The 19947-nt window shown below is 37.5% G+C and overlaps 1 protein-coding gene across 4 annotated transcripts in view; it reads left to right on the forward strand.

Annotated features, from left to right (window-relative positions):
• The window catches only part of PARD3B (par-3 family cell polarity regulator beta), a 1082106-nt gene that overhangs the window by 402666 nt on the left and 659493 nt on the right, over window positions 1-19947 (forward strand). For all 4 annotated transcript variants that reach the window (XM_055290335.2, XM_055290338.2, XM_055290337.2 and 1 more), the window contains exon 3: window positions 16845-17016. In XM_055290335.2, the coding sequence (XP_055146310.1) occupies window positions 16845-17016 (172 nt within the window). The remainder of the gene's footprint in view (window positions 1-16844; window positions 17017-19947) is intronic.

The raw sequence follows: 19947 nt of genomic DNA on the forward strand, positions 1-19947 counted from the left end.
GTTTTCCTTTTAATTTTTCGTGTGATAGTTGTCATCTGACATGGTGATATGCCTACTAATAGCATTTTTTTATTTAAAAATACATTTTATAAATTTGTTGAAAATTTATGCACATTCTGCTGGAAAATTTTTGAGATGTTAGTTTGTTTAAGTTTTATAAATCAAGTCTATCTTATTAGTCAAATGTTCAGTCACCTATTGGCCTGGGCTGGGAGTTGCTTGGTCTCTTAAAGTTGACTTTGATTATTTCTAATTAGAACATAGTATGATAAATTTATTCATTAGATGCCCACTTATTAAGTGCTCTCTAGATACAAGATACTGTCCAAGATACAAATTAAGTTGGGTCTTAAAGGATGAATAAGACTTTTGATCAATAATGATAGTGATGATTACAATAATAGCTAGCATTAAACGAGCAGTTCCTTTGTGTCCAAGCACTATGCAAAGTCATATCTCATGTTATACAACAACTTGAGAGGTAGGCACAGAATAATGCGAAGATGCTGATGTTTGACTGATGGCTTCCAGTCCTGGCTTTATCACTTACTGGTCATGTAAACCTAACCTGCCCCCCTATTTTGAATATATTGATAGGAACTTCCTCCTGGCACTGGTAGGAGAAATAGGTGAGATAATACAGTCTGATACTATGTGCATTGAATATGGTAAACATTCAGTAAATGTTATCTGCTATACTTTTCTTCATTGTATAGATGAAGAAATTGAAGCTCAGAGAAGCTAAATAACTTCCCTACATTTAGAAAGTGATGTGAGCCCAGATTTGAACTGAGTCAGTGTGACTGCAGAGTCTAGGTTCCCAAACTTGAAGGATTCTAAGAAAGAGTACCAGTAGATGCGAGGGCGTGCGGGGTGGGAGGAGGCCAGTGCTGAAGAACACGGCTGAGTGCATGCAGGGAAAGGAGGCTGCATTCAGTTCCAGGCCATTTTGGGGGGCCTTGGGAGACCTTGGAAAGAAACTGAGATGTTATCCTGGAAATTGATGGAAAATAACCTGTTCTTCAGTTCTTTTGTATTTAAATGAAACAAGACATCTCTGCATTTACCTTTGACTTAAACTGTCTTCTAAGCTAGTACTATATTTTCAGTCAAGAAATATGAACTAGATGTTGAAATGGAAGACTCCTCAAAGATTTGGGAGATTGCAGAAGAGATCTCATAGGCGCTAAATACTGAAACCTTGTTTTTCTTTGTTTGTTTTTTAAACCACAATCTGGAATCCAAGCATACAACTCTGTCTTCTCACTGCTCTGGAATTTTTTTATTCAAGCATTCTGATTTCAACTAGCAAGGTTCCTGGGACTATAAGGTGTATAAAACCTACTAAGGGGACTAGAGATTTTATATCCTCAAGCCAGTATCTTCTCCTTGCTGGGCAATTGAGGGAAGAAGTCAAATCACAGAGATTGCTTGGGAAATATGAAACCAGAATAAGCATGGAGAGTCATATAATTCAAGAAGGGCCAACTGTCTATGCACATGATCTCAGTGTTCCATGCTTATAAGAGGCCCATGCTTGGTTTAATCCTCTAATGTCATCATCTTGAAGTCCTTAACATTTTTAGAACAAGGTCTAGACATTTTCATTATACACTGGGCCCCAGAAGTTATGTACTCAGTCCTAGATTCATGAATTTGATGAAACCACGCCACAATTTTTCATATGTCTGTCAACTATTTCATAGTATGTAGATCTCTGTTACTGGGACTTCAGGTTTGTTCCTCAATCCAGTGGATCCCTTCAACTGGACAGTACCTAATAAAATCATCCTGCCAGCAAGTACACCTCTGACACCATTCTCCTAACTGTATTATTATCTGTTATCTCATTGAAACACCACTTCTTTAGCCTGTTTATATAGTCATTTAAATATTGTTCTGGGTGCATATTTTTAAGTTCACTTTGTGTATTTATAATTAGACCATTACTTTTTTAATAGATGAACTCTCTGAGAGAACCCGTGTTTCCTGATTCTTTGAGAAGTGTTTCATATGTTACCTACATGTAAATGAAATAAATATTAAGTTTGAAATTTACATAAGAGTGGGATTGTCAGAGTCAACTGGATGATAGAACAGAACCAAAACCATTTTGGTAGGATAGAGAAATGTGGTTAGAAAGCAAGCAGTCATCAGGGTGATAAACCAGCTGCCTGGCAAATATGCTGTTCAGGAGAAGATGAAAAGAGGACTTTGGTGAGAGTCAAAGATACATGCTCACAGACACATCCTTTTTTTATTTTTAACCCATCACTATCACTGGTCAGATCCTTTCTAGAGTTTTTAATCCTTGGCAACTTGAAGAACAAGGAGATAGTTTACAGGAAAGCAACAAAGATGATTGATGACTGGATAGTGGGGGATTGTGGAAGAAAGGCTAAAATACATAAAATGTTATTTTTTCTGGGGAACAAAAAAAGTAACTAATGGAAGCTTAGAGTCTTGAAGCACATGAAAGTTTTTAAAATGAGTTTTGTGAGTAGATTTACCCCGTGTTAGTAATGGACATATTATATGAAATTTCAACATAAAGAATTTGCAGAAAATAGTGATAGACACTTGGATTATGCAATCATAGAAATGTTAAAATTTTATTTGTGCATATTTTTATTGTAATAGCTTTTATCCATCTGTATTTGTTTAGAATATGAATGTGTGATTTAAAAACCAAAGGCCCATCAATCAAAACACTTCCCACCTGCTCTCTCTTAAGGGACTATCAAAGTCGTAAATTAAATGAAACCAACATTGTTTTACTACTTGCCCATCATAAAATATTACTGGTTCCAGGTGAGTGCCTATTTACAAGAGACCTTTGAAGATTTAATAGGGGTTTTAAGTGAATGGAATACCATGTAATGAAAAATTTTACATCATAAACAAAATTGAAAGGTAAACTGGCAAAAAATAAATTTGCAAAAATAAAAGACAACTTCAATATACTTAAAATAAAAAGTACTTATACGTGTTAATAAGAAACACTAAAAACAAAGTGAAAAAGAAGCGCAAAGAGTATAAACAGACACTTTACTGAAGAAGTAAAAATAGCTCATAAAAATATTGTCAATATCACTGCCAGGCGTGGTGGCTCATGCCTGTAATCCCAGCACTTCGGGAGGCCGAGGCAGGCAGATCACGAGGTCAGGAGATGGAGACCATCCTGGCTAACATGGTGAAACCCATCTCTACTAAAAAATACAAAAAATTAGCCAGGTGTGGTGGTGGGCACTTGTAGTCCCAGCTACTCAGGAGACTGATGCAGGAGAATGGCGTGAACCCGGGAGGCGGAGCTTGCAGTGAGCTGAGATCTTGCCACTGCACTCCAGCCTGGGCGACAGGTGTGAGACTCAGTCTCAAAAAAAAAAAAGTGTATATATATACATATATATATACGTATATATATGTATATATATGTATATATGTATATATATGTATATATATATATATAGAGAGAGAGAGAGAGAGAAAGAGAGACAGAGACAGTCAATATCACTAGTAATAATTGAAGTTTAAACAGAATATAATTTTATATGCAAAATTAGTAATTATTAGAAATAACAGTATCTGGACTAGGCAAAGACAACCTACGATTTCGTATGTCTGGAATGAGAGAATGCTACAGCATTTACAAGATGGCTGAATATACTATGAAATATTATTCAACCATATGAATTTTCTTTATTTGTCTTTACGGATTACAATTAGGGAAAGTTGCTCGTAAGAAAAATAGTAATTGAAAATATCAGAAACAAAATTGTGTGTTATGCATTGTGAGTTGACATATATATATTAACATAGAGAGAGAGAGAGAGAGAGAGAGAAGACTGCAGGGAAAGCACCAAAGTTTAATCCTTTTGAAGTTTTGTTCATTTTTTTCTCTCTCTAACACACAGACACACTACAGACACAATTTGCTGGAGGGATCTGGGGGAGTTACATCATCATATCTTGCCCCTACACTGTTCTTTTTGCTTGGAAACTATGAACACCGAAAGTAGGAAAGTACAAAAGTGGCCATTAGGACTGGGAGTATTAAGTTGAGGACTGGCTTCGGAAACCCAGTATTGCCAATGGCCACAGCAACCTGGATTTTTGGGTCCAGTCCTAATTTCAAAACTTGTGTTCCGTTGTTTGCCATAATAAGTATGCTCAGTGTATTTCACTTTTTGATTTAGAAACAAGTCATAGTTTTATGTGCTTATATTTTAGGTGCTTTTGGAAGACCTTTTGTGCTAAATTTATAAATTTAAAACTAACTCGCAAAGACTGTCTATGATTAGAGACAAGACCCAGAAAGTCAACTATTCCTAGAAAAGAGGTGCTACACCACTTATGACAGTGAGGAAGGAGCAAGGACCCCAGCCTTCTTGTCTTCAGGCCCCAATTAGCGAGGCATCATTCTATGTTGGTTTAATACACCCACAATCATAATTACAAATCTTGACATTTAGATGCTCCCAAAGTCAACACCCATCCCAGCAGGGTTGGCCATATTATCACTAGTTAAGGAGATATAGAGCAATTAGAAGCTAAAGGAAAAGGTTAGCACTTCCACTCAGACAGAAGGAGTTCAGCAGCTAAACTCACCTGCAGTTGCAGTGTTAATTTTTTTAAATATCGGCTTTGAAGCCTTGTCATCCATGACAAGGAAGGTCTGAGTCTAAATGGAATATTTAAGAGAAGTACTTCCTCATCCTCCAATCAGGCTATATGCTGACCTTTCTGTAGTCTCCACCAGTTGCTCAGCTGTCATGAAATGCTGGAGAAGGTAGAACATCATTGGGCCTGTCATGAGGTCAATCAGCAGGAGCTCAGGCCAATTTGCTAAATGTGTTCATGCTAAAGAGTCAGTTCCCTAACCAGTCTGGTGAAATGTAGTACCAATTAATCACCAGCTAATTTTCAGGGGGTTGTGACCTTCTCCATATTTGCAGTCCACTCGCTACCTTACCTGGCCTTGGGGGATCTCCGGCCTGGAATATGAGGCCACCCCCAGGACATATGAAGCTGCCAAAACTTGTGTTATAGGCTACCAGGGTGACAGGCCAGGGGGCAGGTATGCCCATTGCACCTGCTCTGGCTAGCACTGACCTATTTTAGTCAGAACATTCAGTGTGGTTTGCAAACCCTGAAGATATTCATACAGCTCAAGTACATGCAAAATCCATCTCTTTGAAATTTTTAATGATGTAGTAAGATATTGTTTTTTCTATCAACCTATCAGTTCTTTATCTGTCTTTAGACGGTGGTGGCTTTGTCACCATTCTCTGCAGAGGTTTATTATCTGAGAGCTGTTGGGTTGTCTTAAAAGCAGAAAGGTTCCTTTTTTTTTCTTTTACAAAATAGGCTGCTCTATTTGTAGCCAAGTCTCATAAATTAAAATACTTGTCAAAATAAATGAATAGTATGTTTGTTATATTCATGACTTAAAATCACATTTGATTGCTTACTCATTAATCCACAAAATTAAGCAATACATGCTGGATTGCAGTCATTAGTACAAATAAGCAGCGTTCTTCTAACAGTCAGCCATCGTAGAGAACACTGTACAGTTGTGTTTGTTTCAAAACTAGGTCTGTTAATGCACAAATTAGTTTTACAATTTCAAAAGAATTCCTCTGGAAGAAAATCAAATACATATATGTAGTCCACCAGGAGACAAGGTTGGTGTCATAATATACTAAGTAGATTTTAGATGTGTAAATTGTTAAATGCAATTTTGCATTGAACCTTAAGGATGGACGGAAGCTATTTTGCTGTGCATAGGAACGTATATGGCATGAAGGTGACCTTTATCCCTAACAGGATGGAAAAGTCAGGAGTAGGTAGATGGTGTCCACACCAAAGTGAAGATATCCATGTGACAGAGGCTTTGTTTTCCTGCTTGGATATAGCAGAAAATGTAGATCATTCATTTACCTAAGGAATTTTTTCCCATGTGCCAAGTAACATACTTGGAGCTTGGAATATAAAGTCAGTTGTACTTCAGTTTTTTTCATCTGAAAAATGGGAATAACAGTGGATTTATCATAGGATTTCTTATGAGTATGAAATAAAATAATACATTTCAGCACTTAATACAGTGCCTAGCACATAGTAAAGGCTATCTAAGTATTTGATAAATATTTTTACTGATGTGACCCATAGTTTTAAGTAGCTTACTGTTGACAATAGGTAGGGACAAGTATATCAAGGACCCTCATGCTATGTGACAGGTGATGATACAATCATGGATATAGCACTGTGGGACACTGGAGAGCCTGGTGCAGATAATTATGGCAGACTTAAACTTTATTTCAAAAGTTTGACAATGTATGATGAAGAACTTGAAGCTGGGCCAAAGCCACACCCAGATCTGTTTGCTAGAAAGACCACCTTGGCAATAGTGTTATGGTTAAATGTCAGGAGGCCAGATTGGAAGTCAGAAGCAAACCCAGGCCCTTGCTGTGCTCTTTGGGCTTATTTAATTGTTGGAGAATGATCTTTGCAGAAATAAACCAACCTTAGGTTCCAATAAGTTATTGCCTTCAAGGATTTATTGACATACCTATGGATGGCGGTGGCAGCATTATGCTTTGGCTGAGAGATTGCCAAGGAGTATGTTTCTTAGACGATTCTATCTTTGGTTTGGTTAGAGAGTAGAAGTTGTAGGGAAGGAGGGAAAATGAAATGGAGCTAGTTAAATAATATTGAATATGGATGTTACAATATTGTAAATGTATATAGTGCTTTATAATTTAGAAATATTTTCCATATACTATTTTATGTCTTCCAGTGTTGGATATACTTGCTTCAAATAGAATATTCTTTAAAAAATGCAGGTAAGATGTATGTAATTTAGTTAAGATTAACTTGAAGAAAAACTACTTGTGTGTGTGTGTGTGTGTGTGTGTATGTGTATGTGTGTCCACACATTTTAAATATCCCAGCTTGTCTTGTGTCTTTGTTTCCTCCCAAGATATTCAAAGCCCTTGAGATTGGAAAAAATTAGTCTATGTAGCTAGTGATACATGGGGTAAATGGCAAGTGAGGCCACCTAGTAGATTGGGATCATCTTTGAGAATCTTCCAGACAGTTTAACTCAAGTTTTTTATCTTCCACCTTTGCTGTGTCTGGTTTTTTTAATTATGCGCAATTCATGGGAAGCAAGAATGTTATTGACAAGGCAGGTATATTGAGTTTTTAAACTTTCTGAAAATTTATGTTATTCTGTGATGCTTGAAACTTCTCCTGCTTTCGTTCTGGCTTTTTCCATAGTTAATCCCTAGATATCTCTAGGAGAAGGGTTTCATGGATGCCACTTGACCTCCGTGGCGCCCTTTGCCCTACCACTGCGAGAGATGGTGAAGGGCACAGAGACAAGGGCTCCTCAGGCCTCCCCTTTGTATATTAGATGTGAGTTGTGAATGTTGTTTAATGAATCATGAGTGATTGTCCCTAAAGAAAGTAAGTAATACAGCAGACACAAATTCAAAATTCTCTCCAACTTGTCATCTTTGAAATTTTAATTCAAGTCAGAGAAAAAAACAATGTGATTCATTATAAGATGGGTTTAATATGTATCTGGCTTCTTTAGGAACATACTACATAATTTAAAAGAAATAAATGTATATTTGGCTGAAATAAGGGTGGTTATTTAATAGGACATATTTTTGTTATTATGGGATAATTCAAGCAGCTGCATCTTTAAAAAGTGATAAGGATAAATAGGGTTTTCAGTACAGTTGAATAAATCATGTTATTTTCTTCAGAATAATGCTTAAAGCTGTAAAGTTTATGAAGGTTCCTGTTATGAATTTTCAGTTTGGGGAGGAAATGAAAATAGGTTTATCTCATTTACTGACTGTCGGTTGAACTTTCTGAGAATCAGAGCTGTTATGTCCCTGCTTTGAGGATGCTAGAGCTGATTCTTCATCTGATGGAGATGCTAATGTGAGCCTGCTAATTTTTAAAATCGGGATTAAATGCTTTTAGCTAGCTGTCAAAATCCTGGGAAGGAAGAGAACGTACTTTGAAACCTTTGTTTAAAGTGGCATAAAAATTAGCTCACATAGCCAATTGTTATTTAGTTACAAGCAGATGCATACATTTAAATGAAATTCTGCAGTTTCACTCCCTTCCCAAAGGTGATAATATGTTTTTCTCTACTTGTGAAATTGTTGTAATTTCACAGTCTTACTTAGATTTAATTGTGTTTATTAAGATTTGAGACAAATGATTCCAATTTTATTTTATAGGATACTGGGGTTTTTTTTTTGTCTTTTAATTTAGCGTGATAGTTGGTAACACGGAATATATAGGAAACAGTAAAAAATATCAATACATTGTTTAGTTCAACAGTTTAACCCAAAGAACTCACTGTGGCAAATAAGCCTTTCTTAGTAGTACATTAGTTCACTTGACATGTAATTAAAATAGAGCCACATATTTCTCGGTGTAATCACTAATAAAAATGCCATTATAAATACAGTTTATTGTACTCTGTAGCATTTGGATGATTCTTTTTTATTTTCTACATAGGCTAAAGATAATAGCATCAGATTATAACAATTCAGGCTATAAAAATGACAGAATGCTACAGGTTGGCAACAGAATAAACCACACCATGAATATTGAGAGACTCTGCAATAAATGTACTTCATGGCATTTATCGTTAAAATATTTACTTGTCGGCATAGAAGCTGAAGGCATTGGTATATTGCTTCAAGTTATAGTCGGCAAAGACCAGACAACACAAACCATGTACTGCTAGGCAGAAGAGTGATAGAGTACTGTATTGTCTACAAGTTGTGTGTTCTCGTATGATGAAGAACAAGAATAAAAGAAAAACAGAAATTACCTATTGGTTGTGTTTGATCTTGGTACTTTTTGTGTTCCTCTGTCAGTCCTGTGATGAAGAGATTAAAGAGAAACAACAAAGTGAAAGCAAAATAGGGATAAACAAGTCAAGTGGGACTCAGTCTGGAAGCCAGAGAATGATAGCTATGGTAGGAAAAGAAATTAAATTTAACCTTTCATTGTGTACCAGCCTCTATGCTCAGCATTTGGGCATGTTAGGGATATTATCAAGGAAGTTAGTATTCTACCCCATTCCTTCTCACCCCTGAAAACACTCACATGTTCACACACACTTTTACTAGTGATATTGATCATAATAACCTTAGTGTTTTAGAATAAAAACAGATCTGAGTCCCGGAAGGGATTCTGATGGAGTGAAGTTGCAGAGCACATGGCTCTTTTGATCAGATCTGTTATTCAGGGTCATGGATGTTGTAAATTATCCAAAGTTCTTTTTAATTTTTTTTTTAAATTTTCCTTTAAGTTCTGGGATACATGTGCAGAACGTGCAGGTTTGTTACATAGGTATATATGTGCCGTGGTGGTTTGCTATACCTATCAACTCATTGTCTAGGCTTTTAGCTCCGTATGCATTAGGTGTTTGTCCTGATGCTCTCCCTCCCCTTTCCCACCACCCCCCCGACAGGCCCCAGTGTGTGTTGTTCGCCTCACTGTGTCCATGTGTTCTCATTGTTCAGCTCCCACTTATGAGTGAGGACATGCAGTGTTTGGTTCTCTGTTCCTGTGTTAGTTTGCTGAGGATGATGGCTTCCAGTTTCATCTACGTCTCTGCAAAGGACATGAACTCATTCTTTTTTATGGCTGCACAGTATTCCATGGTGTATATGTGCCACATTTTCTTTATCCAGTCTATTATTGAAGGGCATTTGGGTTGATTCCAAGTCTTTGCTATTGTAAATAATGCTGCAATAAACATGCACGTTCATGTGTCTTTATAGTAGAATGATTTATAGACCCTTGGGTATATACCCAGTAATGGCATTGCTGGGTCAAATGGTATTTCTGGTTCTAGATCCTTGAGGAATCGCCACACTGTCTTCCACAGTGGTTGAACTAATTTACACTCCCACCAACAGTGTAAAAGTGTTCGTTTGTTCTTGTTAACTTTTCTTTTCTTTTTACCTTTACGAGGTAAAGGAATGAGAAAAATATGGAATGATTTTCTAAAATAAGGTTTATGGATATCACTTTTTTTCTAGGAGAATCCTAGTTTCAGATGTTCCTTTCAGATCACCCCTGGGTAACATAGGGGTGAATACATACATTTAATGAAGCTAGTGCCTAATCTTTGAATTGGGAACACCAGTCAGCCCTGGCAGTTAATATCTAGTTATTGAAAATAATTCACACATACCACGTTAATGCATTTATTTCCATGTGTTTTCCTAACTCCTGTTTAGAAGGTAGATGTGTTCCTGAGACCCTCTTTCTCTCAAACAGGGGTACCCAAATCATGAGATAAACATTTCACTTTCCTGATGCCTTAATCATACAATCTTTTCATATTGAAAAGAAGTACAGAAAGCTGGTAGGGTCTAGAATGTGAAATTTTCACAACTTTGAAAATAAACCTGGGCACTTCAGTGTTGAGCTTATGACATGCCTCTTCAGGCTGCATCTCCACTTGCTCTGGAGTTTTATTCACATTTGTCCTTAAGCTACTTTAAGGGACACTTTTAAAAAGCTTCACAATAGATAAATCAAAGTGGTGTAGTGGCAGATAGCTGGGTGAGGGAGTGCCTGGGACAGACTGCAAACCCCACCACCTCTCCATTCAGCCTGCACCCTGCTTCATCCAGTGACCAAATGGGCTGACTCCCGCTTTTAAAAGTGAGCCTGAAAAGGAAAGAGAAGATAGATAATCTCCATTTTTGGAGTATGATGTGGCAGAAGCAATTTCCCCCAGTGTTGAATAAAAAAGGAGGAATTTATCGGCCATAATTTCCAAAGCCAGACCAACAATAATTTTGATGATGATACCTTGAGCATCTTAAGATTAAATATGGATCATTTATACACATTCAGGTTTTTAAAAAAAATCTGTTTATTCTAAAAATATATGAAAAATCTAGGTATCTTCTTTTGCTATATTAGGTTTTAGTATCTGTTTGCCTCATATTTCACTAATTTCTTTCGGCAAATATATATTGAGCACCTATGATGGCATATTCACTCTTCGAGCCAATGGGAATACACAATCAATAACAAACTCAGGGTTCTCATGGAGCATACATTCTAGTGAGGTGTGGACACAGGCAATAAAATAAGAGCTGTGATGCTGACAGGATGATACACATGATATAAAATAAAACAAAGGAGGGGAATACAGGGAGTAATGAAGATGCTGCAATTTAGTGTAGCCAGAGAAAGACTGGCATTTGATTAAAGATGTGAAAGATCGAGGAACAAGCCTTGCAGGTGTCTGGTGGAAGACTGTTTCTAGCAGAGAGAATAGCAAGTGCAAAGACCCTGAGGCAGGTACAAAGACAATAGTGCACCTGGATGGAGTCCTGAGAACAAGGGGAGGGATCAGCAGAACATGAGGTCAGAAATGGAACAGGAGCAAGTGACCTTATGGGCCATTGCAGAGACTTAGGCTTTTCTTCAAGTGAGGTGGGAAAGTATTACAGGAGTCTCATCAGAGGAGACACGTGATCCAATTCATGCTAGCAAGGTCAGTCTGGCTGCTGTGTTGCGCACAGGGGGAAGAGGCAGTGGGTAGAAACAAGGGGACTAGTCAGGGGGCTGTTAAGAAACACATGGTAGCTGGGTCCAAAGTGGTGACAGTGGAGATGGTGAGAAGTGGTCAAATAGAGTGTATGAGAGACAGAGCGAGAGGGGAGGGAAAGAGAGTTGAAGGATTGCTACAAGGTGTTTGGCCTGAGCAACTTAGAAGGATGAGTTACCATTAATTGGGATGTAAAGAACTATGGAAAGGCTTTGGAAGGTCACTTTTTCCATTTTTGACATGTTAGATTAGGAAATGAGCCTGGAGTTTACAGAAGGTCTGGGTTGCACCACTTTAAATTTTGAATTTATCAGCCGATAGAGTTATATTAACCCATGAAACAGATGATATCACTAAACAAATTTAGACATATGCTCTTCAACCTTTTTAAAGACCAAATCCAGAAGATGAAGAAGAAAAACCAAAAGAAAATTTGATGGGGGCCCAGTGAAATAAGGGTAAACCAAGAGACTGGTGCCCTGGAATCCAAGTGCAGAAAGTACTTTGAGAAGGCAGCAATCACCTGTGTCCTGAAGTAAAGCCAGAGAAGCACCTTTGGATTTAGGAATCTAGAGATTGTTTTTGACCTTGATAAGAGTAGTTTCAGTGGAGTTGAGGGGTGAGAGCCTGACTAGAGTGGCTTCATTAAAGAATGGGAGGAGAGATATTGGAAACTGCTGTGTAGACAGTGCTTTCAAATTTTTGCTTTAGAGGGGAGGCAAAAAATGGGGTGGGACCTGTGGTAAGTGGATCCTGAGAAGGACATTGGTTTGTTTGATGGGAGAACTTCTTGCATATTCATAGACTGACCTTCCTGTGTCTGTCTGGGGATTAGATGCTTAAATACTGACAGAGATCTTGTGGAAACAGGAGTTTTGACTGGAAGTAAAGATTGTATAAACAGATCCTTTTGGATTATGGGGTCTCCTGGAAATGCCAGCACTGCAGTAGGTGGCATGAGGACGCTGGCATCATAGAAGGAGACTGGAGGGCAGACCAGAAGGAGAGAGAAGGCAGCAGAGGAGGAATCATCCAATCCAACATTGCCTGTTTGCATTGTGTAGGGTGTAGGTTACTGCAGCCCCTGAGGTGTCAGTGAAAGTTCTTCCACATGCCATACAAGTTTACTCTAAGCGAAACCTTAACACAAAAGCTTTTTAAATAGAATTCCCTCTTTCATGTTCAACGCATCTCTGTTGGAAAGATAACTTTGAATGGGTTTAAAGGCAAGAAGGGAAGGCCATTTCCATGCACTAGATTCTTTAAAAACCAGCATGCCTTCTGTTGAGGGACTAGAACAGTGGTTTATGTTAATTAACGAGTCTCTGGAACACTGTCTTCTGGGGAGTCTGCTGCCCAGGAATGTAGGTATTCAGATGACTGAAGTAATCTAGTTAGCAAAGACCTGCAACATATGATTTAAACCAATTATCACTGTTGAAACAAGCATAAGTCTGTGTATATTGTAGATATTGAGATGAAGACTGGATGCCAGAGAGTCTGTTCAGCAAGCAACCACGGGAGCCATGACAGATCAGGAGCTGGTCCTCTTCTTCCCATGAGTAGAGACTTTTTCATCCATTCACCATAACTAGGTGCTAATTGGGTAACAGTCTAAGCAATTGATTTTAATCATAGAGCTTATGAGATTTGGGGAGCATCAGGTCTTGCTATTATCATCTTCAAGAAAAGTCATGTATTGCCTGTGTCTCCAAAAAGTGGAATTCACGTTCTTTAGGGCATAACACCCTAATGGACAAATTACAGACATTCTTCAGTGTAGCCTCTCTTTTTACAGTTTTCTTTTTGGAAAACAGCTACAAGTATAGGAAAATACTTTCTCTGGATTGAAAATTAAAAAGACTAGATTCCACTACCAGCTACCGTTCAGTCAGTGACCTTGGGAAACAAAATCTTGGAGCTACTCTGTTCTACCATTTGATAAATAGGTATAATATTCTTACTGCATACACTGTATACTTGTGTGGATAAAATGTATGGAAAACAGTGAAGTATCTGAAGAAAAAAATATTTATCTTACGAGTTATCACTTTTAAGCTTTTGTATTATACTTCTAGTTAATATTCTATTTTTTCTCGTTTTTCCAATATTTAAGGCACGTGGGTTATACTGAGTTAAGGATGTCATATGAAAGAAGAGTAAGATATGACTCTTAGCTTACACTAAACTGTTCATAATACCAATATAATATGCCATTGCCTAGTTGATTGGTTTGTTAAATGTTAAAATGAACATTACTAATATATGTTAGAATTAATGAATACACAAAATTGAAGTTATTATATAACAGAAATAGTGATGAAAATCATACATCCACCACATTAAAAAGTTGATTTCATTTTCCTTTTCAAAATTTAAAGTGTTAAACTCATTCTGGCTGGATGATGAGAAAGATATCGTTCTACTGATTTTTTTATACTAGAATAATCTTTCATTATTATTAATCTATTTAAGTCTTATCTCAAATAAGTTCATCAGTGCTACCAGTTACAGATAGAAAATGCATGTGCTCAATTTCAAGAATTAAAAATAATCCCTTGGGAGTAGCATTTCTTTTCTGTGGTGAGAGGATTGTTGGATTTTCCAATTAAAGAAGTCTCCATACTGGAAATGAGTAGTCAATTATGAAAATTATTTTTGAATGACCAATTTGCATATCCCTAATTGTATTCATTTCTTTTGAAAGACCGAACTTGAAATTTATGATGTTTTGATTGGTTAACCCTGCACTTCTATTATTAATACTATTGCCAACAGGGTTCCCCTATGACTGGGGCTTTGAGTGTCTTTCCTGAATAAATGCTTGAATCATAAGTAGGTTTGTTTTACTTAATGAACAGAAAATATCTAAAGATGTACTACCAGTTTTTACATTTACACACATTGCACTTTTTGGAATGACAGTAGCATCCTGGAGCTGCCTCATGTACTCACATTTGGACTTTTCTACATCAGCTGATGAGAAACCCTTGAAGTTTCTGAATGTTGGTGCTGTCTGTTGGCCAAAAGTGCAGTTTCAGCAGAGCTGTCGTCACTGTCTATACAGTAGTGTCTGTGTGATTACTTGAATTTTTAAAGATAACCTTGCCTTTATTTTTTTTATTTATATATATATTTTTTTATTTTACTTTAGGTTCTAGGGTACATATGCACAAAGTACAGGTTTGTTACATATGTATACATGTGCCATGTTGGTGTGCTGCACCCATTAACTCATCATTTACATTAGGTATATCTTCTAATGCTATCCCTCCCCCCTCCCCCCAACCCCACAACAGGTCCCATTGTGTGATGTTCCCCTTCCTGTGTCCAAGTGTTCTCATTGTTCAATTCCCACCTATGAGTGAGAAAAAGTGGTGTTTGGTTTTCTGTCCCTGCGATAGTTTGCTGAGAATGATGGTTTCCAGCTTCATCCATGTCCCTACAAAGGAGATGAACTCATCAATTTTACAGCTGCATAGTATTCCATGGTGTATATGTGCTACATTTTCTTAATCCAGTCTATCATTGTTGGACATTTGGGTTGGTTCCAAGTCTTTGCTATTGTGAATAATGCCACAATAAACCTACGTGTGCATGTGTCTTTATAGCAGCATGATTTATATTCCTTTGGGTATATACCCAGTAATGGGATGGCTGGGTCAAATGGTATTTCTAGTTTTAGATCCCTGAGGAATTGCCACACTGTCTTCCACAATGGTTGAACTGGTTTACAGTCCCACCAACAGTGTAAAAGTGTTCCTATTTCTCCACATCCTCTCCAGCACCTGTTGTTTCCTGACTTTTTGATGATCGCCATTCTAACTGGTGTGAGATGGTATCTCATTGTGGTTTTGATTTGCATTTCTCTGATGGCCAGTGATGATGAGCATTTTTTCAGTGTCTGTTGGCTGCATAAATGTCTTCTTTTGAGAAGTGTCTGTTCATATCCTTCACCCAGTTTGTGATGGGGTTGTTTGTTTTTTTCTTGTAAATTAGTTTAAGTTCTTTGTAGATTCTGGATATTAGCCCTTTGTCAGATGAGTGGATTGCAGAAATTTTCTCCCATTCTGTAGGTTGCCTGTTCACTCTGATGGTAGTTTCTTTTGCTGTGCAGAAGCTCTTTAGTTTAATTAGATCCCATTTGTCAGCTTTTGTTGCCATTGCTTTTGGTGTTTTAGTCATGAAGTCCTTGCCCATGCCTATGTCCTGAATGGTATTGCCTAGGTTTTCTTCTAGGGTTTTTATGGTTTTAGGTCTAACATGTAAGTCTTTAATCCATCTTGAATTAATTTTTGTATAAGGTGTAAGGAAGGGATCCAGTTTTAGCTTTCTACATATGGCTAGCCAGTTTTCCCAGCACCATTTATTAAATAGGGAATCGTTTCCCCATTTCTTGTTTTTGTCAGGTTTGTCAAAGATCAGATGGTTGTAGATGTGTGGTATTATTTCTCAGGGCTGTGTTCTTATTTTAATGAAAGAATGACTTGGAAATGGACAATTTAGAGTTTTTATATTAACGGTAGAAAGCATAGTTCTCACCTAAAATAAGATTGACATATAATTAGATTAAAAGTAAGGATGTTGAGTCTTATTGGACTTAGAATTCCATTGGACTTAAACCAGTCAACACAGAGTCAATCATGAAGGAAAAGAACAAAATCAAAGGCATGTACAAAAATGGGATACCTATTTTTACAAGATCACAAATTGTATATAAGTATACACACAAGTATGTATGTGTATATGTATGTAGAGTGTATCTACAGGGACAGATACGATTAGGGATCTTGTAATGTGTTTTAGGTCTCTGAGACTGGAATACCATCCCTATACTATTCAAGTCTATTATTCAACGCATATTCAACTTTCATTTTTGGAAGCACTCTTTAATAAAGAGATAATGAAGTCCTTTTAGGCATATTAGGGAAGGTGGGGTAGTGGGAAGGGGAAGAAACCATTTCATTCCTTTAAGAGAGTGAGCCAAAATTGGTTCTCTTTTTCAGTAATAGACAAAATAAACAAATGAATAAACCGGTATTTATTATTTCTTGACCATGGTGCTTATAGACATAATATTATTGAAAAATTAAGAGTTGTGGTCTAGTAACATTAACGTTTTAAGTTTGATGAGGCGGTTTTGTTTGAAACCAAATAAAGATCACATTCAGCTAGATAGTGTCCATGTGGTATGCATGTCCTACAAAGTAATTAGTGTTGTTGGATTTGTTTGTAGCTGATTGCTGTGTTTGAAGAACAAGAACCACTCCACAAGATTGAGAGCCCCAGTGGAAACCCTGCAGATCGGCAGAGCCCAGATGCTTTTGAGACAGAAGTGGCTGCCCAACTGGCTGCATTTAAACCAATTGGTGGGGAGATTGAAGTAACTCCTTCTGCTCTAAAACTAGGTATGTGTCATGTTTATGGTATTCTTTTCACCTGACTGAAGATCTGTCATCTTGTGGATTAGGCATTGTTTCTTCTTTGTGACTTTCATCCCGTTAATATTTTTATATCGTGGTTTATCTTTTCTTTAAATTATTTTTTTACATAGCTCTTTGCAGCCACTGCTGCTTAGGTAAGTGGATGCAGCTTTTTCTTGAACTGAAGGTGAAGCAGAATTGCATGCCCTTGAAGTAACACGGGGGAGTCCGATGCTAAATGATGAAGTTTGCCTGTATCATATAACTTTTTAAAAAAGTTCCTGAAAAAAGGTCATTTGGGAAAAGCCAAGGCTTGTCAAAGAATCCATGCTAGAAATAAAGGTCACTTTATTTTCTTAGCCTCTGTCTTTTTCTGCCCAAACTATAATCTCAGAATCTGGGGAAAATGTTTTGAAGTTAGTTTTGAAATTCTTTTCTGATGATTTATTCGGACAAGACAATTCATCCAGTAATTTTGCTTAGAATTATTTTTCATTATATTTGTAGAATGAGAAAGTAAATATTATTCTAAAGTTTCAATCAGTTTACAACTCCAAGAGAAATAACATGTCTGTTTTGGTGATACCACCTAAAGATAAATTTATCTCAATTTAACAGCATAAAGTTTTTGAAAATCCACTAATATCTTGGTATTTCAAACAACTTTTTATGCCTGTGGAAGTTTGTGCAACATTTTGAGACTACTTAGAGCACCTGTTATGAGGGAATTCTCAAGCTAGAATAACAGAGGCTTATTCCCCTTTGCAAAGGTCAGCTTCTTATTCTTTTTAAAGCAAAACATATGCTTAAAATGGTTAGAATTGTACATAGTACTCATTTTCCCATTTGAAATAAAATATATACTGTAAAGTTAAATTTGCATACTCTAATGCTGACAATCCATATTTTGTACTGATTTTTGGAAAAGCATCTGTAGTGCCCCTTTTAAAATAAACCAAATGGAAATTAATGACCTATGGTCTTCGTGGGTTTTCCTCTATGTTTTGGAACCAAGCTAGTGAAGCAGTCTGCTGGAACGTAGCTGCTGGAGGGCTTTTTGGCAGCTTCTCTTCATCTGGAGCCAGCCTTGTGGCTTCAGCAACCTTACAGCCCCATCATTCATTTGCATAATGGATGCCTTTTTATCCATTATGCAAATGGCATGAGAGGAAAATTAGGCAATAAGGGAAGACGAAAGGAAAAAATTGCTCTTGCTTTTTTAAATATTCTATTTATAAGCAAGCACTGTGGTCTTCAAATGGCCGAACCTCAGAGTACTTCCTTGCTGGAGAATTTGTTTTCACCTCTCTCTTATGAGCTTTGTCAGGGAAAAAAGTTTGTTTTCTTCAGCTTTTTTGTTGGAATGTTAGAACAACATAATATCGAATGCAAGAAAAAAAAGTCAGCCAAGATTCCCCTTCTTTGAAAGTGGACTTTCTACTTCTTCCATATGATTTTTGATAAGTCAGAGAAAACAATATTTTTTACATGAGTACATACCATCTAAATTCCTTACTCATAATAACTCATTTATTTAAGCCTCGTCATACTTAATTAGTCGGCTTTTATTATTTTTATCTTTTAAGAGTTGAGGAATAGGCACAGAGAAGTTTAGTAACTCAGCAGAAATCACATAGCTATTAGGTGGCAGAACCAGAATTTGAACTCTTGCTGGCTGTGGTGTGAGAAACCATTTTGCTGTACTGTCTCTGATATGCAATTCCTAAAACAACCAACTAATATAACTGTCTTGGGGTTTACTTTGAGAATATATGCCAAAACCCTGAAAATACTAAACTCCTTGGTCTACAATCTCATTTCACTTAGTACCAGATTAAATGATGAGACTAGCTCACTTTTAGGTGGGAAACATTGCCTTCCAACCATTTGGCCTGAAACCTTGGCATCACCTCCAGTTCCACCGTTTCCTTCTACCTCCCCCACTCTGTTAGCTATTCAGCTTCCTTGTCCACAGCCACCACAGCAGGCCAGAGCTTTGCCATCAGTTAGACTATTGCAGAGGCCTCAAACTGACCTCTTTCTTTACAGTGTGTGCTTTCTCCAGTCCCTACTGTTGCCAGAGCTGCCTTTCTAAATCACAAATCTGATTATATAATATAACTCCCCTGCTTAACGACCTTCACTGGCTTCCCATCACCCTGAGAACCACATCTAAACTCGTTAGCAAGCTGATGCAGATGGTTCCTCTGAATCAGCAGGAGAAATTTGGGCAAGGATGAATGATGTAAAAAAGTCATCCCTTACCCACTGTCATGGTTCTAGCAGTTTGAGTACTTTGCATTTCTGGAACTTAAAAAGCAAAGAAAAAACATATTTGTCAGGTTTTTCAGATAGAGAAGTTAAAGAAGGAAGCAACACAGCCAGCTTTGGTCTCCACCCATTCTGTTTTCCTGTTGTTGGCTCTGGGGCAGGATGTGGCCATAGGCTGTGCACCTCTAGATGGAGAGATGTGGTTGGCAGTAGAGGTGGTATTCGTGGCTCTTCTGGGAGTGCGACCTGGCTGTACTGTCTGGTCCCCCCTGAAAGCCTGCTTAGGTGAAGAATGGTGAGAGGAGTTTTGCAGCACCTGTGCCCCAGCAGTTCCTCCTAACAGGGTGCTCATGAAATGCCAGCCATTGAACCCAGGCCCTTCATCTCCCTTCCCCAGTCAGCTCGTGTAGGCCATTGGAACTGGTTGTACTTTTCACAGCTCATTCACCCAACCTGGTACAACAGAAATAGGGCTTAATTTCTTACTGGTTTTCTCACTCTTAAGGCCACTTTCTTAAGAAAATAGCAAATTTAATCTTCATTGGCTTACATTGCTTTTCTTAATTAAGCAGACGCAATTCAACAAATATTAGGAATCAAGAGATTTTTGTGATTACATCACATTGAGCACCCAAAATTTATGTT

The sequence above is a fragment of the Symphalangus syndactylus genome, chromosome 8 (assembly GCF_028878055.3).
Source record: "Symphalangus syndactylus isolate Jambi chromosome 8, NHGRI_mSymSyn1-v2.1_pri, whole genome shotgun sequence".
NCBI lineage: Eukaryota > Metazoa > Chordata > Mammalia > Primates > Hylobatidae > Symphalangus > Symphalangus syndactylus.